Source organism: Microtus ochrogaster, chromosome X (assembly GCF_000317375.1).
Source record: "Microtus ochrogaster isolate Prairie Vole_2 chromosome X, MicOch1.0, whole genome shotgun sequence".
Lineage (NCBI taxonomy): Eukaryota > Metazoa > Chordata > Mammalia > Rodentia > Cricetidae > Microtus > Microtus ochrogaster.
Window position 1 is genome coordinate 57430191 of NC_022026.1, and position 23330 is coordinate 57453520.

General features: G+C 35.6%; 1 protein-coding gene and 1 non-coding gene across 19 annotated transcripts in view; both read left to right on the forward strand.

The window, feature by feature from the left end:
* Huwe1 (HECT, UBA and WWE domain containing 1, E3 ubiquitin protein ligase) overlaps positions 1-23330 on the forward strand; it is a 139240-nt gene that overhangs the window by 67223 nt on the left and 48687 nt on the right. For 16 of the 18 annotated variants that reach the window (XM_026784727.1, XM_026784725.1, XM_026784724.1 and 13 more), the window contains 17 exons: positions 701-807; positions 1069-1246; positions 2116-2207; positions 2811-3022; positions 6433-6490; positions 7365-7541; positions 10424-10669; positions 12039-12172; positions 12581-12675; positions 15126-15314; positions 16326-16542; positions 16905-17027; positions 18122-18359; positions 18659-18889; positions 21256-21378; positions 21713-21808; positions 22369-22638. In XM_026784727.1, the coding sequence (XP_026640528.1) occupies positions 701-807; positions 1069-1246; positions 2116-2207; positions 2811-3022; positions 6433-6490; positions 7365-7541; positions 10424-10669; positions 12039-12172; positions 12581-12675; positions 15126-15314; positions 16326-16542; positions 16905-17027; positions 18122-18359; positions 18659-18889; positions 21256-21378; positions 21713-21808; positions 22369-22638 (2786 nt within the window). The remainder of the gene's footprint in view (positions 1-700; positions 808-1068; positions 1247-2115; positions 2208-2810; positions 3023-6432; positions 6491-7364; positions 7542-10423; positions 10670-12038; positions 12173-12580; positions 12676-15125; positions 15315-16325; positions 16543-16904; positions 17028-18121; positions 18360-18658; positions 18890-21255; positions 21379-21712; positions 21809-22368; positions 22639-23330) is intronic. The other 2 variants (XM_026784732.1, XM_026784740.1) reach the window with 1 other exon arrangement.
* LOC113457474 lies at positions 11052-11187 on the forward strand. The gene has a single exon (XR_003378034.1). It is a non-coding gene; the product is annotated as a U8 small nucleolar RNA (small nucleolar RNA).

Here is a 23330-nt window from a genome sequence, read left to right on the forward strand (position 1 = left end):
AAAACAAAAAAAAAATTGATTTTTTCAAAAGGAAATTAGATATATCCATTAGCAGCTTTGTTCTTAGTTTCTAGACACTGTTTATATACCTTTTGTCAGATTATCAGATTTTTCAAAAATCTGATATTCTTGAGTACACATTTCTGAATATTATGGCTTTTAAAGTGGTCAGATTAGTATTAATTTGTATCTGTATTATAATTTGTGCTATTAATATGTACTTTTTAATGCTCTATTTCCAATTTTAATTTACTAAATATTTCTGCAGAATATTTTATCCACATTCATCAGTTACGTTTATACATTTACCCCAGAATACCCGCATCCTAATGTGGCAAATTAAGCATTTAGAGACATCAGTTTTCACAGAAAAGAATGATTTATATACATATGTTTAATGGAATACTTCAACAATAATGGGTTATGGTGTGATGGATTATGTAATTTCCCAATTACATTTAAAAATAGCCATATATATATCTGTACTTACAAATATGTGCTGGTAAAATAAAGGATTACCAGTAAAATTTTTCATATTTTATGTAAATATTCTTGGTATTCTGTTGGAATATTAATTTTCATAATCACAAGAGTATAAAATTGACATTGACTGTATAACTTTTAAGCTATTAATTGTTTATTTGCTTTTAATGCCTTTGAAGAGTCAGTTTTTCTTATTTTCCCTCAACTTTGTTTTTAGCTACTGAAGTGGTGACTGTGTTTGTATTTCAAGAGCCATCATTGTTGTCCTCACTGCAGGACAATGGGCTGACAGATGTCATGCTGCATGCACTGCTCATCAAAGATGTGAGTTTATTCTACCACTCTATAAAAATTATTCCATGTATGTCCGTTTCCTAAGGTACATGTGCACATGCTTAAGAAGCAAGTGAAAAATAAGTTACTTTGTGAAAAATATTATGGCTTTTATGTGTATTGTTGGATCCAATTAAGACCTGGTTGTCACAATTTCTTCTATTATTCAGTATTGCACCCCTAGATATATATCTTCTTTGCATGTGTATCTGACCTTATGTATGTTGCATGAAAATTTTCTATCTTCTCCAGGTTCCTGCTACAAGGGAAGTCCTTGGTTCCCTTCCAAATGTATTCAGTGCACTTTGCTTGAATGCCCGAGGTCTTCAGTCTTTTGTACAATGTCAGCCATTTGAACGTCTTTTCAAAGTTCTTCTGTCTCCTGACTACCTCCCAGCCATGCGGAGGAGGAGGAGTTCTGATCCTCTTGGTGAGTTCCTACTATTCACTTAATAATAGAAAGTTGATTTTGGCAAGGGAAGTTTTCCTTGACTGCACATCATTTCTCTGGCTAGGTATGCTCAGCTTAACGGGAATTATCACCATATATTCTATTGTTACAGGTAGGAAGGAATACTTCATCCTTAGCCTCTTTCCTCATAGTATTTCCGTGCTTCTGAATAGTTCACTGTCCTGATGTTGGTAAGAAACAGGTATAGGAACCAGTGGTGTATTTCCAAGTCCACTATCTAGTCTATAAAAATTAGAAATGTAGAGTTTGATGTGAAAAGATGTTCTTATTTTCTCTAAAATAGTCACAGATAATTAATTTTCTTCTCAGTGTGTTTGAATCTAAATTGGAGAGGACTAAGAAAGTAATAGTTGGAGAAATTTTGTAGTTTGCAGAAATGTACTTTCTTACTTGGGAGGCTGAGTCAAGGTAATGACTGAAGTTCAGGAGTTTGAATCCAGCCTGGGCAACATAGTGTCACCCATCTCATAAATCAAGGTATTTTGTACTTTGATTTACCACTGCAGCATTCTAGTAAGGATCATTTTTCACAGAGGCAGCCAAAGGATTGTTGATGCTTTTTTTCTTTTCTACTCTTCTGTCCATAAACTAGCTCCTAGCTCAGACCTTAACAGTGGAGAGTTCGTTAGACCGATTTCTTTCCTCCTACAATGATTTGGAGGATCAAGGCTTATGTAAATTCATGCAGGAATGTGTGGTGTTAAAAATAAGCAGTTGAGTTTCTTCTTTCCATCTTAGATTTGAACTAAAATTTATTGGTCTATATATTTTTTTAGTCTAAACATTCTTTTTTGGGTTTTTGTTTTTTCTTTCGTGTTTGCTTTAAGGGGATACTGCATCCAACCTGGGGAGTGCTGTTGATGAGCTCATGAGACATCAGCCCACCCTCAAAACAGATGCAACAACTGCCATCATTAAGGTAAGGATTGATAATGACTGTGATTTTGATCTTTTAGAAAGTACCTGCCTAATTTCTAAACCTTGGTTTTGAGCTGCCATGTTGTAAAACCAAATGGTTAAAATAATTACTTCAAATCTTAATAAGAAGGGACGTTTATGTTAATTCTAGGCTTTTCATATATTAAGACTCATTTTCTGAGTTAACACAGTTCCTTTGTTTAGTGTAGATTTCTTTATATTGCTTTCTTATGAAATTAACAAGTACACAGAGGCTTAACTTCTATCTGTATGAGAATACTTCCCTTACTAGCCAGTTTTTCTTGGCTTTCCCCCTCCCTCTTTTGCTTGTCAGGCCAGTAGATTATTGGAATCAGTATATGAGTTACTGGTGCTTGGTAAATGAGGACAAGGTTGCAATCTTGAAAGATTTTAACTTTTTACACAATGTTCTCTTGTTTGTAAAAATGGAGTTAATGACTACATTTCAACAGTGGTGTATTGGTAATATAATATATACATTTTACATGGGAATATTAGATATATTGTACATAGGAAATCCTCACAAAATGTTAGATATTCCACCATTACATTTAAATATAATCTTTTTCCCTCTGATTTTTAGTTACTTGAAGAAATCTGTAATCTTGGAAGAGATCCAAAATATATTTGTCAGAAGCCGTCCATCCAGAAAGCAGATGGTACTGCTAGTGCCCCTCCCCCAAGGTCTAATCATGCTGCTGAAGAAGCTTCTAGTGAAGATGAGGAGGAAGAGGAAGTTCAGGCCATGCAGAGCTTTAATTCTACTCAGCAGAATGAAACTGAGCCTAATCAGCAGTAAGTGTTTATAAGGCAGATTCTCCGACTTTATGGTGTTACTTAATTCTTAGTATCACTTTAAAAATTTATTCACTTGTGGCCAGAAGGATGGAACTCTGGCCCTTGTTCAAACAAAGCAACTAACTGCATTGCTACTTACCCACTACCTCCAATGTCACTTCAGTCTATGATAATTGAAAATTAGCATAAGATCATTTTAAGGTTCTTTCTGACTTTTTATTCCTTTCTTCCTCTGTACTGTTAATAGTTCTGTGAAGTAATATCATTGGTTGCCTAAAAAACTATTTTTTCTTAAAATTTTAGTTTATTATTTTAAATCAGTATGCCAAGTTGGTCATCCTTCCCCATTGTTGCTTGTTTCAAGCACACATGAAACAGTTTTTTATGTCAGAAGCAGAAGTGCTGTTTCTATATCGTAGTAGTAGTTATACATTCATGCATATAATAAATGTTCCTTTTATCTGTATAGATACCTTTGAGAAATGCATGAATGTTTAGCTGTGGCTATGAATACTTTTGATCTGGCACTAAACTGGGGCATTGTAGTTAGGAAAATAGTCTGGTAGAGTATATTATTAAACCAGGGACAACAGAAGTAAATACCTTTTGGGACTCTAGACCAAACAACAGTGTGCTTGTTGGTGTCAATAGTATTACCTAATCTTCTGTCTGAGAGAGGAAACTTACCCATCGTCTTTCTATTTTAAAACCATGTTTCTAAAAGGGGGAGTGTCTGAAAGAAGGCAAGTCTTTTCTTCTCAAGTGAATATAAGCTTCAGTGTTTCCAGCCAACCTATCATGATTGCCAGTAACCCTGCAAGATTGAGTTGCTTTTTTTGTCTATAAGTGAGAAAAGACTTGTTGAATGCAGAAAGTGGTTATTTGTGATTTTTAAGTCCATTTGTAATGTTTCTATTTATATATAACTTCTTTACCTGAATGTTTTAGATTTTAGACCTAATATGCTCAGAAATCAAGCCACTGTTAGAGTAAATTAACATTTACTCAACAGCATTCATTTCTTAATGCTGTATTCCTTACTTGAGATAAATATCTATCACTGTCCACATTTGTTACTGTATTCCAAAACATCTTCCAATTGGGAATGGAAGCTATGGTCTTCCAATAATTGTATATGCTAATTCTATTATTTTCTGTAGTAATGCATAAATTCCTATTTAATTCAGCAATGCTCCCTATCTCTATCAAAGGCTTTATATTAACTGTGTGTTTGATCTGTCACTTCCCCAGTTCAAGCATTCTTAAGTGTACCTACAGATTTATATTTCCTTACCTCTCTCTCCAACACAGCACCATACATACATAATCCACATGGATTTTTCACATATATATGTATATAAAATTTCTGTAAATTACAGTAAACTGCACAGTTTAGAGTTGTCATTTATGTTTTTCCATCCCAAATGAAGGCAAAACTGATCTTATTTCTGCTATGCATATAATAATAAGAATATCTTATAAATAGAATGAAAGTACAAATGTGTGTTTAATTTAAAGCTTCTTGTATTTGGCATTACTCAATTGTATTTTGATGTTTTATCATTATCATGTCTCAATAGACACTGCTTTTCTTTTCTCAGTGATAGTCTGTTGTATAATTGCGGTTACATTTATTTAGGTTTCTTGTTGATGAACTTACTAGTTTTTTGTTTACTTGGTTTTCTTTTTTGTTGTTTTATGCTAAGCTAGTGCCTTTTTCTTGTCTTTTTAAGACATGGGTTAAAAAATCTGGAATAAGAAAGCTTAGGTACTACAGTCTACATTCAGAAACTAGAGTCTTGTTATGCGTGTATGTATAGCCTGGAACTTATCATACACTGTCTTCATAAACTTAGTCTTCCTCTTTCAGCCACCTGAGTTTTTATGTGGTCTTATCTTTTCTAAATTGTTTATATCAGAAAATCTGGTATTTCTGGGGATGAATTTACTTATCATTAAGTAACGGGTCTTTGTAGTTGGTGCTTGTACTTGATTTCTTTCAGCATACTGTGCTTACCTCCCACACCTGAGTGTTAGAAATTGATAAAGGTTTGTGGAAAGGAACTGGCATCTTTCCGAAAAGCTTTATTAGGAGATGGAATCCTAGAGAGAAAAGCCAGGCGTTTAGATCCAAAGAGATTTAGGAGAGATATTTACTGTGTGTAGCATGATGGGTGTTGAAGGGTAAGTGGTTAGAAACAAAACAAACACTGAGCCTTCCAGTCTCTCCAAAGGGGATTTCTGATTCTTTCAGATTTTCAGAGGATGCAGGGACATCTTACCACATGAATTAGTTAGTAATAGAGATTATAGTTTAAAGTTGCCTTGGTTCAGGACTGCAGGAAGAAGGAGGGACTGGACTTTGTTTTGCAACCAAGGCCTATATTCTCTAATAATCTGAGCAAGTGCATGTCAGTTCTTCATTCTAAATGATGCCTGGAATGTGGGGTATGGCCTGATGTTTTCCAGAGTGTTGTACCAGTCGTATGTTAAAGTGTAGGTCCATAACACAACACTGAGGAACATTAAAATTATAAGTTTATTTTGGTCCTTGCAACTCAGTAACAATTGTTTGTTTTTAGAGATAGTGAGTGTAGAGAGCTTTTGTTAACCTGAAATGTGACCCACTGAGCCAGCCTTTTTGTCAGAGGTAGATTTTTCATGAACTAAGAAAATCTGACTTTGGCTGAAGAAAATTTGACAGTGGTAATAAATTGATTCATTTACATTCCAAATGTGAAAGTTACAGGCTTAGACAATACATCTTTAAATTGCCTTTTGTGAAAAACTGATGGGGTAAACCACTACATATATAGTATACTGACATGAATAGAAAATATATGTTAAAAATAAAATCTAGAAGAAAACTTAAGTAGAAACTAGAGCATTCTGGAAACGAGTCCTTGGAACAGATCTGAAAAAGAGTTGTCAGAGGAGTTTGTATAATTGTTGTTCATGAACTTTCATCCTGCAAGTAACAGATTAATGGGAAAGGAGGCCTTGGGAATTGACTTCAGCTTTCACTATGATAAAATTTCTCAGTCTTAAATATTTTTAAGCAAAACTAAATGCTCTAATCTAACAAAATTCTGTTCCTACATTTTATTTTGCTTCTTTGCCAGTTTATTCCTAGTAAGCAAATGATTGGTCTTTTAATTGAATTTATTTTAAATATTTTTATTTTGTTGAATTCATATAGTAGTTTGATTAGATGGGATATTTATACTCAACTCCATCTTCATTATTAATTTCAGGGTTTTTTTTTTGTTGTGTTTTGTTTCTTTGTCTTAAGTGGTTTAAAATCTAGTATGGCTTGAACTAAAGTTTCACGCTGTTACCGGTCCTCACTTTGTTATATTTCATTGGTATTGTGAATTTCTGTGTAACTGACTCCTTTTTTCTTACAGGGTTGTTGGTACGGAGGAACGTATTCCTATCCCTCTTATGGATTACATCCTTAATGTGGTAAGATTCATTGTAGAAAAAAATTAAAGACTTTTGCTTTTCATAATAATATGTCAGGTTGTCAGAGCACAGTAATTTTTAATGTTTATTTTCCCTGGGACCTTTAAAGTACAGAGGGTAAGACGTGAAAACCTTAAAATACTTTGTTCGTGTTCCCTTTGTAACAATTAGCCAGTACTCCAGCCTTTTTATAGTCTCTTTTCTGTTCACTGCTATTTTTTGTACATAAGAATTTTAACAAGGTTTGATGTGTTAGGCCCATATTATGTCTTACTTTGTCCTTCATGCTTTTTTCCCCTATTTTACGTCTCTTTATAAAGAAAAACCTGCGTGTGCCTTTTAATTTCCCATCTCATAGGAAAATGAGAATTCTAATTTTCCCAGAATTGAAAATTCCCCTTACCATTTATTCTTTACTGTTAAGCACTTCCAAGACTTCCACAGATAGTTTCTCTTGTGCCTACGTGTTTTTGCTGTTTACTACTTTATATCTCCTTAAATTTTTTTGTAGTTCAATAGCACAATTCCTGGAGTTCATGTTTTATCTATATTATGTGTGACATGAGACAATTAAGACATTGGACCCATTTATACCACTAATTCAGAGTGTTTCTCTGAGCAAGTGATTTAGCTTTTCTTTGCCTTCATATTATTTGACTCCTGGTGTGGTTGAAAAAGGTGGATTGGGAAATTGTATTTCCTTATTTTCTGGATGATTTGTGTATGTACCATTTATCCCTTTTTGCTTGAAGTTGTGTTATTACAGAAAGTACTGATTTCTTGACTATAAGGCTGCCCTGATGTCAAATTGGCTTTTTATTTCAGAACAGTGTTAGCGTCTAACTTGTAAAAAAAAAACCTTTTCATTACCTAGATGAAATTTGTGGAATCTATTCTGAGCAACAATACAACAGATGACCACTGCCAAGAATTTGTGAATCAGAAAGGACTCTTACCTTTGGTTACCATTTTGGGTCTTCCCAATCTGCCCATTGACTTTCCCACATCTGCTGCCTGTCAGGCTGTTGCAGGTGTCTGCAAATCCATATTGGTAAGACACATCTCGCCAAGTATTTCCTCTTAGAAATGAGTTTTGTAATACATCTGTGATTGTATTTTTAGTGTTCTCCCTTACCCATAGATGAAAATTGACAAATTTGTGTCTGTTCCGCTTAATATATTTCATAGTATTTCTCATAGAGAAATTATTTTTCTTTGTTTTTTGCATTTGCTGTGTAGTCACGTCCTTTGAGTTTATATGAGTGTAAAGTGTATTTCAAAGAAAGCTTTTTAGCCTTCATGCTTTGTTATGGTAGCATTTTTGGTTTTAGTGTGCTCTATTCATTTTGCAATGTATTTCCCTTTTTCCCAAGCTTTATTAGTCATGAATTGATCTGTAATTTATTGCTTAAATTTTGCCGCCCCCCCCAGCTCCTTTATTTCCAAAACACCTTTGATTTTAGAAACACCTTTGATCTTGCAAGCTACTTGTTCTCTCCTGTTGCCTTAACCTTGGCAATTATTTTACTTTCTCTAAATTATAGGTATTGTATATTATTTGAGATTGTTATGGTGACATCAGGGTTTATCAGGTTTGTTGATTTTTACCAGTTTTCTTTTTAAAGCTAAATGATTGTCCATTTCCCCTTACTGGGCATTTAGGTTGCTTCCATTTTTGCCCCTGATGAATACTATTGTAACTCCAGTGTATAAATTGCTCTTAAAAGAGATGGCTCTGTGGTTAAGAGCATTGCCTGCTCTTCCAAAGGTCCTGAGTTCAATTCCCAGCAACCACATGGTGGCTCACAACCATCTGTAATGGGATCTAGTGCCCTCTTCTGGCCAGCAGGCATACACACAGAATGCTGTATACATAATAAATAAATATTAAAAAAAATACATGCAAAGATTTGCAATTTGAATCTTTTATATGTGTACTTGAAGGGAAATAGCTCAATAGTGATAATCATTTTTTTGTGTCTGTGTGAAGTCTTCAAACTACTTTTCTAAGAAGCAATTTTTATTCCTGCTAGCTACATGTAAGGATTATAATTTCACTATCTCCATACCAGATCTTTTTTTTTAATAATAGCTATTGTAGAGTATATAAAGTAGTGTTTCATTTTCATTTTGACTTGCATTCCAAGTAATTGGTGATATTGAGCATCTCTTCCTTTGTGTACTTGAGTTATTGTCTACGTGTGCATCTTGCTAAATGTATATTCATGTTCTTTATTCTATTTTTAATTGAATTAAGGTGTTTTGCTATTGATTGTTGAACATCTCTGTATATATTGGATATCACTCTCTTTTCAGATACATGACTTGAAAATATCCTCATTCTGTGGGTTGTCTTTACTTGGTTGATAATACCGTGATATACAAAAGGTTTTGATGCCACTCAAGGCCATTTTACGTTTAGTGATGGTTGCCGTCATTGTTTTCTGTGTATTGGTGGTGTTTATCCAAGAAATCGTTGCCAAGAAATTTAGACAGTTTTCCTCCTATGCTTTACTAGGAATTGTATTATTTTAGTCCTTAGGTCTAGATACATTTCGTACATTTCGAGTATTTAGAGATCCAGAAAGTTCAACTTCATGTTTTTGTGTATGCATACCACGTTTCCCCCAATATCATTTATTGAGAAGACTGTCATTATATTAAATCATCTCCTATCACTCTTTTCAAATACCCCTTAACTATAAAATGTGAAATTTCCTTCCTGAGCTTTATTCTTTTCCATTGGTTGTTATTGGCCAGTACCACAATTTTGATTACTATTAAGTTTGTAATAGGGTTGGAAAACAGGAAGTGTGAGAACTCCAAATTGAGTTGTGTTCCTGTACCCCAATACTATTTTAGTTTTTTGGGGTTCCTTGAAAAGTTGTGTGTGAATTAAGAGAGTAATTTTATACTGCCTTCCACCCAACAAAAGAAAGATTGGAATTTTGATACTATTTGCAATAAAGCTCCTCTGTCAGCTGTTTTGTGCCCTGATAAATAATTTCTAGAAACTGCAATTTAATGTTTTATTTTGTTTCACTTTTTGCAGGTGTAAAGTGCTTTCATAAGAGAACAAGGGGAAAGGACTGATCTAACTACCCCACCTCTAAGATGCTCTGTGAGGAGGGATAGATTTATTTCAAGCCATAGGAAGGCAAATAATTTCTAGCTTTGCATAACAAGTGGTAATCTTTAATTGCCAAATTTTTCTTCCCTAACTTGAAAAGAAATGTATTATTTGGGTTGTCTATTAAAATAATTTGCCTTCCTGATGCCAAGCTCATAGTCATCGCTCTTGTTTTGGAAAGAAGAGACAGCATTATAGCTATGAAATTACTTCTTTACCTGAAAATATAATTCATTTATTAATAGTTTGACTAGTCAATAGCTTTTATCATACTTGCTTTCTCCTTTATTTCCTTTTGTACCATTTGTACTACTAGAATGGTTACGACTTAGCTTATGTAACATTGAATGAGGTGAAGGTTGAGGTTCACATGACACCTCAGTCTCCTTACTCAACAATGTTTACTTGCATTTTATTAAAATATTAACTTCTTAGAAATGGAAATAAAAACATTGTAATATGACTCATTTTCTAGATTTGGAACTTTGCCTAACATTGCTCCTTTCTAAGCAGAATTTGAAACTAACCTCTCATACAACAGTACAACAGACAGTCCTATTTGACATTCATATGCTTTAAGTATGATTGGCTCAAGTCTAAATATAGTTTATTACACAAAGATAGTGAAATATATTATTCCTGGCTTCATATTTTGGTACTGTCATTTATAAAGTGAGAGACATGACTGACTGAAATTTGGGAGAGTTCAAGTACTAGTCATTTCCACTGTGAATATTAAAGGCACAGTTTACATACATATATATGTGATTCATTATATTTTATCACATTCATTATTGTTTCAGACCCTGTCACATGAACCCAAAGTTCTTCAAGAAGGTCTCCTTCAGTTGGACTCAATCCTTTCTTCCTTGGAACCTTTACACCGGCCCATTGAATCTCCTGGGGGATCAGTGTTACTTCGAGAACTGGCATGTGCAGGCAATGTTGCTGATGCTACCCTCTCAGCTCAGGCTACACCTCTGTTGCATGCTCTCACTGCTGCCCATGCCTATATCATGATGTTTGTTCACACTTGCAGAGTTGGACAGGTAAAAATAAAGTTTTCTGGTTTCAACTTAAAGCCAATGAAATGCCAAGGGTCTTGATAGACCTGCCAGATTATTGTGCCTAGAACAAATCTACCTGGAGTAGTAGCTGAAAGAATAGCCTGATTTAACATTGAGATTTTTTTTTGATAGTTTTATCTGTTTGGTGTTGTAGGTTCAAGCTTTAGATTGGTATGTAGTTTCACTTTCTTAGGTTTTATTCTGTTTTTGTTGTTGTTTGGTTTTAGTTTTATTTTTTTATTTTGTTTTTCGAGACAGGGTTTCTCTGTGGCTTTGGAACCTGTCCTTGTACTGGAGGTTTTATTCTTACTAGCAGTTGTGTGACCAAATAATTTGTCATATTAATGGGACTTTTAAGAAGTAATTGTCAGGAGGTTAATCCTTACCCGTTCCTCCTTTTGGAGAGCAGATAGAAAATGATGAGTGGAGCTTGCATAGCTTGCTGATTAGCATTTCCGTGTAGCCAGGACTAGGCAACATCCTGGTTGCTCCTATCAAAAAAAAAAAAAAAAAAAAAAAAAGGTAATCATCATTGTTTTCTTCTGTAACATAAAGGGTTGAATTTATGTTTTGGCAGGCAAACATTAATTTTGGTAGCCTTTATTACTAAGTAATCTGTGTATAAGTATATGTAGACATGACAATAGGATGACAAAAGATATTTTATTACAAAACATTTAAATGAATAGTTAGGAGACAACAACTAGAAGAAAATGTGTCAAATGCTGTGTCTGCAATCTCCGGTCTTTCCTGTTCCATAAAATGGCTGATGGTGGGAAGATGACTCAGTTCCATAATGCTTGCAATATAAATCTCAGGACCCGAGTTTCAGTCCCCAGAAAATGCATAAAAATGTCAGTCCAGCTAGCACGAGCTAGAAAAGCATTGTAAAGACAGAGACTGGTGAATTCCTAAGTCTCCTTGTGAACTACGTCAAATGCACAAACTCCAGGTCAAGAGAGACCCTGGTTGACCCTGGTTGTTTTCTGGACTCTACAAGCATAAGCACGCACACACACAATAAAAGAAAGTAGCCTATCTGTGTATGTCACCATTTTACTACCTTTATTATCTTCAGGAATTTATTACAAAAACTTCACAGCAACACCATTATTTTCTGCTTATGGACAAGAATGCGTTCTCTACCAGCTCATTGTATATATAGCCCAGATTTTCCTTGATCTCATTGTCATCTCCTGCCTCCAAAAATTCTGGGTTTATAGGTGTCTCATATCACCAAACAGAAAAATAGCGTCTTACATCTTTCTAAAATGGGTGAAAATTGATTTTTTTAAAAAAACGTTATTATTTGGAGACCGTGTCAAATGTGAATGCTGCTTTTTGGTTGCAGAGTGAAATTCGTTCAATCTCCGTAAACCAGTGGGGTTCTCAGTTGGGTTTGAGTGTTCTGAGCAAGCTAAGCCAGTTGTACTGTTCTCTGGTGTGGGAAAGCACTGTCCTTCTCTCTCTGTGTACTCCAAACAGGTAAGAAAATAATCTTTTCTTGTAATATCTTGCTTAGCTTTTCTAACAGACAAAGTTAAGAAAGCTTGCAAGGTTCCTTTGAAAAGTATGGTAGAGTTTAATAAAAAAAGTTTCAGTGCCTCTTTGTCCTTTCAACTTTCTAACATCAGAAATTAATTAACTGACAAATTATAGCAGCTTATGCATGATTGATTTGATTTTTCAGATATGGTTGTATCAGCATGATACAAATCTTACGTATTGCTACTTCCAGAATTGTTGCTGTTTTTATTGTGTTTAGGATAACTTAACTGCTCTAAGAACTATTGTTAAGCAAGTCAGAGCCCTATATAGAATATAAGTAAACTATAAGAGTGCTTTTGTTTGACTTGGTTTTTGTTTGTTGGTTTACTTTTTCCCTTGTTGTAGCCTACCATCAGGATGTGAATTTGGCCAGGCGGACATGCAGAAACTGGTTCCAAAGGATGAGAAGGCAGGTACGACCCAGGGCGGAAAAAGATCAGGTAACTCTAAGAAACTAAAATCTTAGTCACTACCTCTCCTAAATTCTGTCCCTGTCACTTCATAGGCTTACTGTGAAACTTAGTTAGCTCTTTGTCATTCTTAGCCTTAGTTTTCATCATTTGGCTGATTTTTAATTATTAAATTTAGATTTTTATTGGTCATTTCGCCAATAAAAACATAACACATTAAACACAACAATAGAACACATTTCTACACCAAATAACATACACCGTGTGAGAAGTATCTGCCTGATCTTTTCCCTGGGGCTATTTAAGAGTGCCTTAAATGGGGGAAAAATCTATTTATTGATCTTTCATTTTACATTACTGCCAAGAGCTGACTATTCCCTCCTTAGTTTCTAATGTACTGTTTTGGAAAATGAAAGTTTTTCATTTTGATTTTATGTAAATATAAGATTGAGTCCTAAAAATTATTCTGCCAAAGTACATGATGATATTTTAAATTTTTGTGTGAATTCTCAATTTTTTAGTATAAATTCTTTGAAAACTGGTGGAGAAAGCAATTATTTCTCAATTTTATGAACAGCAATTTTGATCATACTGGATTAAATGATTTGTCAATTGAAAACTTCCACCTATTTTTACCTTTTAATATGGGTACTCAGTTGAAATTAGATACAGACTGTTTTAAAATTTATCCCTTTTTGTCATTTTTTTGTTCTTTAATTACAGTTAGAGTTCCAAAATAGTGTAATCAGAAATCACAGACCATCCTCTGACCTTTGTAGCAAACATGAAAGTGATAAAGAAATTATTCAGAGATTTTTTTTTAAAACGTGAGTTCTACCTCAAATAAATAAAAACTAAAAACTAATGGAGGCAGTTCTATTTATAAAAATCTATTACATCCTTTAAAATGCATGAAAATACTGAAAGGGAAAGCTAAGGGACTAAAAGAAAGCAGTTATATCTTCTTATAAATAAGAACTTAAATAGCCTCTGGTTTTCTGGGGAGTGAATAAGACTGGAGGAGTATATATGCACATGTTTCTGAGGTTAATTTTAGGGAAAATGTATACCTCAAATTTTAGTCTGTCTCTAGTTTCAATCAAAGAATAAAGGTATTTATTAAGAAACATGGATAAAATTTGTCAAAGAATTGCTTCTCCCAAAAGTTTAGGCTTATTTTTGACTTTGTTGGGATTTTTTTCTTTCTCAGTCTTCACATGTATCACAGCCCCATTTCTAGTAGTAGGTTTAACAAAGAAATCACAATTTCTCAAAAATTATTAACTTGAGTTTAAATATACAGACAAAGCCAAGTGATCCTAGTAATTTTAAGGTAAAGAAAGACAGGGGAAACAGTAGTTCAATGTAACCTTTGGCTACACAGTGAATTTGAAACCAGCATAAGAACTTGCCTGTATGCTGCACCATCACTTCAAACCAAGTTTGCATCTCAGTGCACATATAATAAGCCTGCCATTTCAGGCATCCCTGCAACCTCAGTTTCAATGGGAGCTGGGTGGAAATAAGTGGATTATTGAGGCTTGCTGGCTTCCAGCTTAGCTGATAAATCTCTAGCCCCAGGTTCAGTGAGAGACCCTGCCTCAAAGAAATAGGTGGAAATAGAGGAAGACAGCAGACACCCTCTTCTGGCTTCTGTGCACACCTGCACAGGTACACATAAGTAAGTAAATAAATCTTTTTCAAACTGGGTACTGGCAAGATTGCTCAGTAGTTGAAGGCCCTCTTTGCCAAGCCTAAGAACTTGAGCTGAATTCCTTAGGCTCATATAAGTAGAAGAAGAAAGAGAATTGACTTCTAGAAGGTGTTCTTTTGACTTCCACTCACACATTCCACATGCACATACTAAATAGATAAAACATAATTTTTTTTTAAAAGAATCATACTCATTGGGGGCTAGAGAGAGATGAATCAGCAGTTAAGGGCATACCAGGGAACCCACATTTGATTCCCAGTACAAAATGGTACAAAATCCAGTCCTTGGGGGCCCAGCACCCTCTTAGTGTGGACATTAGGCATGTATAGAAGTGTAGACTCATACATGCTGGCAAAACACTCATAATTTAAAACTTCCTACTTAATTCCTGTTCTTGTGCAGGATTCTTAAATGCTGGGAACTAAAACTGTCCCATGTTTTATAATGTCCAGTTTGAGTTTGAACAAGCTAGATTCTATCTTGCGTGGCATTTTTAGTGACTGCTGCAAATATTATACACACTCTACTGTGTTTTGAGATCCTTCTACTTGGTAGAGCTCCAAGCAGAGAAACATTGGTATAGTTTTGGGTTTTGTTGTTGTTGTTCTGCTTTTGATTTGGAGGGATGGTTTGGTTTGTTCTCCTAAGCTTAGGAAGTAATTGAAATTTAAATAGAAACAAACACTATTTCTTGGGACTCTTCAAAACATGGACCCAGGTAAGTGCCGACTTTGCATGATCTTACTACTCCCTTTTACCTTTGCAGATGGAGAACAGGATGGAACAGCTGGAAGTATGGATGCTTCTACCCAGGGCCTATTGGAAGGAATTGAGCTAGATGGTGACACATTGGCTCCCATGGAGACAGATGAACCTTCTTCAGATTCTAAGGGCAAATCTAAAATCACCCCAGCCATGGCTGCTAGAATTAAGCAGATCAAGCCATTGCTGTCAGGTCAGTAATCCCCCCCCCCCCTGTTTTTTTGTAACATCGTTTTCTGAGATTCAGAGTTCTAACCTTCTTCAAGAAAATTAAATTTGTATACTGTTTGATGCAATAAGAAAAGTTGAAGAAATGTGACTCTCATGTACTTTGTAGAATCCCCAGGTGTGACATACTCATTAAGGATATAAAAGGAAACATTCCTTCTTGACATATGGCTATCCCCCCCCCCCCCAAAAAAAAATAATTTCCCCTTGGTCATTCTTTGAATTGCATTTTATAGTATATGGAACTATTGAGTCAGTGGTTTTCAACCTATGACTTGTGGCCCCTTTGGGGTTGAATTACTCTTTCTGTGGTGTTGCCTAAGACCACCAGAAAAAAAATTTACATTTCAATTCATAACAGTAGCAAAATCACAGTAATGAAGTAGCAACATTTTATATATATTTTATATATTAGGGTAACCACTATACAAGGAACAGCATCAAGAAGGCTGAAAACCACTGAGTTGTTTTGTTTTTTGCCGTATACTTTTAAGTGATTTTTTAAGTCTGGCAAATGCATCATTTACTTATTATGACTTAACTGCCATATTGTTTCAACAAGGGCAGTGTCAATTTATGCTTAATTTTGCATTATAAGTCCTTATCTTAATGCCATTCATTTTTGTTTTAGTAACTGTCAGTATAGTTTTATTTTCTACCCTCAAAGGGTACATCTGTTTCTTGTGGAATTTCATATTCAGATTATCACATGAAGAGGCAGTTCTAAGATTTTGTTTACTATTATTCAGAAGAAAGTTTTTCTAGTGAGATGAATGTGTGGGTAAAGGCACTTTTTATGCAAACCTTATGACCCGAGTTCAGAGTTACCAGAGGCCATTTAAAGGTAGGAGAGAACTGCCTCATCGAGATTGTCCTCTGATCTACACATGATAATAATTTAAATGTGTGGGAAACGTGTGATGTTATGAAATCATGGTGAATATTTTATAACATTATACCGCCTTCTGGGTTTCAGCTTCTTCCAGATTAGGCCGAGCGCTTGCTGAGCTCTTTGGACTCCTTGTTAAGCTTTGTGTTGGTTCTCCTGTTCGCCAAAGAAGGAGCCATCATGCTGCCAGTACCACTACTGCCCCAACTCCTGCTGCTAGATCAACAGCTTCAGCCCTCACCAAGCTACTCACAAAAGGCTTGTCATGGCAGCCCCCACCATATACACCTACTCCCCGCTTCAGGTGAGTTCCTATTTGAGAAACAGGGAGTATAGAATGACAATAAAAATAATGTGTGTTCTCATTCTACTCAGCAAAACCTTGGAAATCTCTTGTATGCACTGCATATGAAGTGCTTTTATTGTACCTAGGTATTTATTGTACTTAGTATAGAACATGGAAGTTCCCAATGGGTTTACAGTTAAAATGTATTTCACTAATCTTTTAGTTCTTAATTGGGTGGCAAGTATTACTCTGGTGCCTAACCAATCTGTCACCCAAATGCTTTGTTAACTTTTACTTTTGACTTTTTTCACTTAATTTCCTGTTGCTTTTGTATGTCTATTAGAAATGGTTGGTTTTTTATGTTCTTTTTCTTTTTTTAGGCTGACATTCTTCATCTGTTCTGTTGGATTCACATCTCCAATGCTGTTTGATGAGAGAAAGTATCCTTACCACCTTATGCTGCAGAAATTTCTCTGCTCTGGCGGTCACAATGCTCTTTTTGAGTAAGGATTTTTTTGTTTCACAGAGAATCCTTTCTTGCACTTTGATCTTAACTGTGTGCCTTACCAGTTCACAACTTTCTAAGTCATCCTGTAAAGCCATTAGTTACATCATTTTGTGTTCTAGGAACAAGCTATGTATGTATGTCTTCCCTTTCCTTAAGAAGACGAGATATACAGCAATACAGTAAGAGGCTCCACTTTGGCGCTAGACAGGTGGTTCAGCAGATAAGACCAGTTGTAGCTTTTCCAAGGGTCATGATTTCTATTCCCAACACCTATTTGATATTTCATAATCATCGATAACTACAGTTCCAGAGCATCTGAATTTTTCCTGGCCACCATTGGCAACACAGAGATATGTATAGGCTTACATTAAAAAATGTGTGCATAAAAATCTAGAATTTCATATTTTGCTTCCCATTGCTAATGCATAGTGTTTTGGGGGTTTTCGTTTTTTTTTCTTTTGTATATTTTAATAAGCAAGACTTTATTTGTTACTTTGAATTCAATAAGTTTGTTTTGTTTTACTTCACTCAGTCAAGATTTTACAATAAAAACATTATTTTAAGTCTTTAAAAATTCATAAAAAGCATGTTAGAAGAAATAACAGCTTCGTTTTATTCTGGCCTTAATATATGTAGTCCTCACCCCTCATCAAGGATTCTTTTTTCTTTTTTTTTTGTTTGTTTTTCGAGACAGGGTTTCTCTGTGGTTTTGGAGCCTGTCCTGAAACTAGCTCTTGTAGACCAGGCTGGCCTCGAACTCACAGAAATCCGCCTGCCTCTGCCTCCCGAGTGCTGGGATTAAAGGCGTGCGCCACCACCACCCGGCAAGGATACTTTTCTTTAAAATGTTAGACTAAGATCATTATAGAAAACCACAATCAATCAAAATGCAGAGTCATGGAACCCAGTCCCATTGGGTACATCTACAAAATAACTGCACTTAAATTTCAGGGAACATGGGGAAGGAATGGTGGAATCGGTAGTGTCAGTATAGTAGTGTTTGGAATTCTTTAAATGTAGATTATTTCATATGTAAAAAAAATGTCAACTAACATTTCATCCACATGCTTTTGTCTTATTTGAATTTAGAACTTTCAACTGGGCCCTGTCCATGGGAGGAAAAGTTCCTGTTTCTGAGGGTTTGGAACATTCAGACTTACCTGATGGCACAGGAGAATTCCTAGATGCCTGGCTTATGCTTGTAGAAAAGATGGTGAATCCCACCACTGTGCTTGAATCTCCACATTCACTGCCTGCCAAATTGCCTGGAGGTGTCCAGAACTTTCCGCAATTCAGTGCCCTCCGCTTTCTTGTAGTAACTCAGAAGGTGAGTATTCTGCATTCTAAAAACCAAAGGAGAAAATTTCTCAGGCTAACTGAATAGTTACCACTATGTTTTGCCATAATAAAATGTGAGTGTTGAAAAACAAATAAATATGCTGTAAACTAAATTACAAACTTCTGATTGATACCTGGTACTTCTGGATGAATCAAATACCCCCACTTTTCTTTGTTAAACCATCTCTGTTGAAACTCATTGTGAAAGGAGTGTCTGATTCTTCCACTTTATTCTGGGGATTTGAATTGAGGGGGAAAGGCTTCATTCATTTTTCAAATGACTTACAGGCAGCCTTTACTTGCATCAAGAACCTGTGGAACCGGAAACCCCTTAAGGTATACGGGGGACGAATGGCTGAGTCTATGCTGGCCATTCTGTGCCACATTCTCCGAGGAGAACCTGTGATTCGAGAGAGACTGAGCAAAGAGAAGGAAGGATCTCGAGGAGAAGAGGATGCAGGCCAAGAAGAAGGTGGCTCCCGCAGAGAACCTCAAGTCAACCAGCAACAGCTACAACAGGTAGAGTGAGTGCTAGCCTTGGATTCCAGGCCCTACATTTTGCACCTTATAGATTCTAATGTTCATAAATTTTGTTTTGTTTTATAACCATGTCTAACTGTGTAGGCAAGATCGACCTTAAACTTGGAATCATGCATTGGTCTCCCACATGAGATTAAAGTTATCTGTCACCTATCTTGTTTGTAAATTTTCTAAGCTTCTATACCCCTAAGTGTTTGGTCTTATTAGCCTGGCACCACTTTTCCCAAGCCATTTATTTTTTAAACTACTTTCTGGATAAATTAAAAGGCAAGAGATTGTTGTAAAATTTACTCTCTAGTAAAAGCTTTTTGAAACTGAATCACTTCTAAATCTGAATCACTTTAAAATGATTGCATTTTGAAAATTGGAGATTAGAAGGAATGAGAAGCTTCATAGAATATTTGGAATGATTTTTTTTTCTTGCTCTTTGGAATGTATTATACATGTATTTTGATCATAGCAACTCCCTTCAAGCTCCTTTCCAAGTCTCCTCCACCCATTTCCCTCCTGCCTTCATGTCCTCTGTTTTATTTAAAATAACACATTGAATCCACTCACTGGAACATGGAAAACTTTTGGGTGTCCAGACCCTGAATTACTCTCTCAACTAGCAGTCTTTGTGGGATTAAAGAGAACTTGCTATTCTCTCTTCCCTAGCAGACAAAAATAGCTTCTCAACTAGAGGTGGGACTTTGAGCCCCTTACTTTTTATAGTGTAATATTCACTGCTTTAATTTTATTCAGGTAACCACTGCTATTGTGAGTTCATGAGTTGGTAAGGTCATGCATCATGCATGTCTAGAAAGCAGTGCTTACACCCTATCTTCCATCTTAAGTTCTTTCTGACCCCTCTTCCTTTTTATTTCTTGAGCCTTTTTAGAGTTGTTTTAATATGGACTAAGCTCTTGAAGTTATTTATTCTCAGCATTTGGAGCAGTTACAAGTCTCTACATTAACTCTTGCCTATAGCAAAAAGAAACTTCTGACAAACGGTTAGAATGCACTAATCTATAGGTTTAAAATTTTTGAAGTCAGCTTGACAACATAACCTTTACAGCCATGGGCTTTTGACCAGGTATCCAGTACCAGGTATGAATTTCCTCCTGTAGAGCAGACCTCAAATCCTATGAGACAGCAGTTAGTATCTTCATATTGATCATGCCACCACTGTACAAGGTTTCACTGTAGCATGCCTAAATTCACAGCAGGATAAGTCTGTTAATTATTTTATTTCCCCAAGTGACCTGCTTAGGCACTTTCTGGCACTATGAAAGCTAGTCATCAACGAGGCGTATTTTATCTTCGTTATATCTCTTGAATCCAAAGTGTGTTTCAGCAATAGGGTCTTGGCAATCAAGAACTCGATAATGAATGCCCTGTGGTGTTTAAAGTGGCACCAGGGATTCCTTGAATAGTAACTCTTAGGATGGTATCTCATACCTGGCACTGAGATTTTCATTTAATGATCTGTGTCTAATGGGGACAGTGTCTTCTTTCCATGCTGGGTACATGGTGTTTGTCTTCCTCAAGGTTTTAATGTATGAAGAGTCTGTTATTTTCCTCAAATCTGTCTCATATATATATTGTTTAGAAATATTTTATATTGTATATATATTCGTCTTTAGAAAGTTTGAGATTTTATGCCACTGTATATAATTCTTTATTTTTAAAGATTTATTTATTTATTATGTATACAGCAGTCTGCCTCCATGTATGCTCGCATGCCAGAAGAAGGCGCCAGATCTCATTACAGATGGTTGTGAGCCACCATGTGGTTGCTGGGAATTTGAACTCAGGACCTCTGGAAAAACAGCCAGTGCTCTTAACCACTGAACCATCTCTCCAGCCCCTATAGTTCCTTTTTGTATATAATTATATTCTCATTCAGGAATTGTTCTATTAATTTTCTTTTAATTGGATGTTATAAAGCTGTGGTATAGCTTACTTACAAACTCTTAAGTATATGTCAATCACTTCCTGTTAATTGAATTCCTGGGTCAATTTTACAAATACTTTTTCTGTTGTTGCTATTCTAGAAAATAGATACTAATTTATACTTCTGTATATCAATATCAAGTCTTCAGTTATAATAACCACTTACCCTAGACTCCATTTTAATAGTTTAGAGTTTGAAAAGTACATTGGCTCTTTGCTTCAGTATGTAACTTTAATGTTTAAATATTATAGAACTACCAAAGATGAAGGAACATTCATAATACACGACTGCCTTAGATTATAACTACTTAGTTCCTGTAAAGAGAGAAAAACTTTAAAGTTCTTTGTTGGTTTTTAAATATATTTCTACTTATCTATTGTCATTCTAAGCTATTGGATTTTTTTAATAGCTAATGGACATGGGTTTCACAAGAGAACATGCCATGGAGGCTTTGTTGAACACCAGCACGATGGAACAAGCAACAGAATACCTTTTAACCCATCCTCCTCCGATCATAGGAGGAGTTGTTCGGGTGAGTTAACACTGAAAATCTTATATTTGTTTAGTTGCTGATAACCTGTTTTTCTCCATATCCTGTGCTAATGTTTTATGTCCAAACACTGGAAGCTACAGAATATTCTTCTAGGAACTTCTGTTGAGATTTGTCTGCAGAACTCTTCTATTCTTTTTCTTTGTAATTTTACCCCATTGTCCCTGTAGTGGTAACCACATGAGCTTTAGTTCGATTTACTTGGACAAAGCAACATTCTGGATTGGTTCCCTTTCCTTGAGTGTTGGTGTTGCCTAGTTAGGTTTCTTTAGTTTGGATGTGTAAGTTTGTTGGATTCTCTGTTGTCATTCTATAGGATCTTAGCATGTCTGAAGAAGATCAGATGATGAGAGCAATTGCCATGTCTTTGGGACAGGATATTCCAATGGATCAAAGGGCAGAGTCACCTGAGGTACCTTAAATCTTATATCCTGAAGTATCAGTCTGTATATTTCTGTGAACACTATAAATCTCTGTTTTGTGAAATCTCTGTTTTGTGGTAGGGAACGTCAAGGGAGTAGTTTTTTATTTCAACCATTTGGTCTGTCCTTAAGCTACCTTGTATAGAACTGAATGAATGAAACTTTAGATGACTCAAGTGAAACTTCAGTCTTCATTGTCAAGTAAGACCCAAAATCTTACTGATACTAACTAGTAGTCCAGACTTAGCTGTGTTCCTGGGTGGTATTACTTATATTTACCACACTGGAAGGAAACATTCAATAGGCTGTAAAAATGAGGGGTTTTGGAGAATAGTACATACGCTGCTCGCAGATAAAAACTGACAGTGTTTTGGGGTACTGTTTTTCCCTGCCTTGCATTAACCTATATGGTTACTATTACATTCATTACCATGCCCTCTTGAAAGTTTCAACTGTTTTAGAAGGTATGTGGTACTCAGACACTGAGTTAGGCACTCATTTTTCAGCTTTTACCCATGGTGTATAGTCGCATTTCCTTTCCTGCCTCCAGGAAGTTGCTTGCCGGAAGGAGGAAGAGGAACGTAAAGCCCGAGAAAAACAAGAAGAAGAAGAAGCTAAATGTCTGGAGAAGTTTCAAGATGCCGACCCATTGGAACAAGATGAGCTCCACACTTTTACAGATACAATGTTACCAGGCTGCTTCCATCTTCTTGATGAGCTTCCTGATACAGTATACCGTGTTTGTGATCTGATCATGACAGCTATCAAACGTAACGGAGCAGACTATCGTGATATGATTTTGAAACAGGTTGTTAATCAGGTAAGTTCTCAGGGTACCAGAGGCTGGGAATATTTAAAACTGTTTAAAGCTGTTTTCTTGCCTAACAAAATTTTCTGATAAGCCTTACATTCTACCTGATATGCTTGCTTTATGTTTGAATTCTTTTGCTTGCAGTTAACCTCTACTTCATTATCTGCATTGATGCACCTCACAAAAAATAGTCCTTAGAAAGGAAAAGCAAAGTTTTCCATCGGTTTCATCTAAAATATGTCTTTCATCCTTGAGTTAACCATTTATTAACAAAATAAGGGTTTTTTTCCTCCTGTTTAAGGACTTCCAGATGGATACTGATAACCTTGTTTTGATTATTGAAATAGGATAAGAAGCAGATTATCTCAAATATCCACATAAAGAAATAGCCCCAATGAGTTTTTTTGAGAGTCCCTTAAATGAATATGTATGAGTGGTTCCTTACAGGATCAGAAATGACTCAATGACAGTTACCTCACTAAAGCCCACCCAGGCGTGGTTAATTCACAAAAACTGCACTACAACAGACTGGAGAGTGTCCTTCTCAAATGACCCAGTTAGTCTGAACCTCTTCCAGGCCGCCTCACTGGTCTGTTTCTTCTGGGAAGCTGATCAAACCATAAGTTTTTAATGCATAGAAACATCAACCCTAAGGAAAACTAGATAACAATATCTTTTATTGCAGTGTATGCTTACACAAA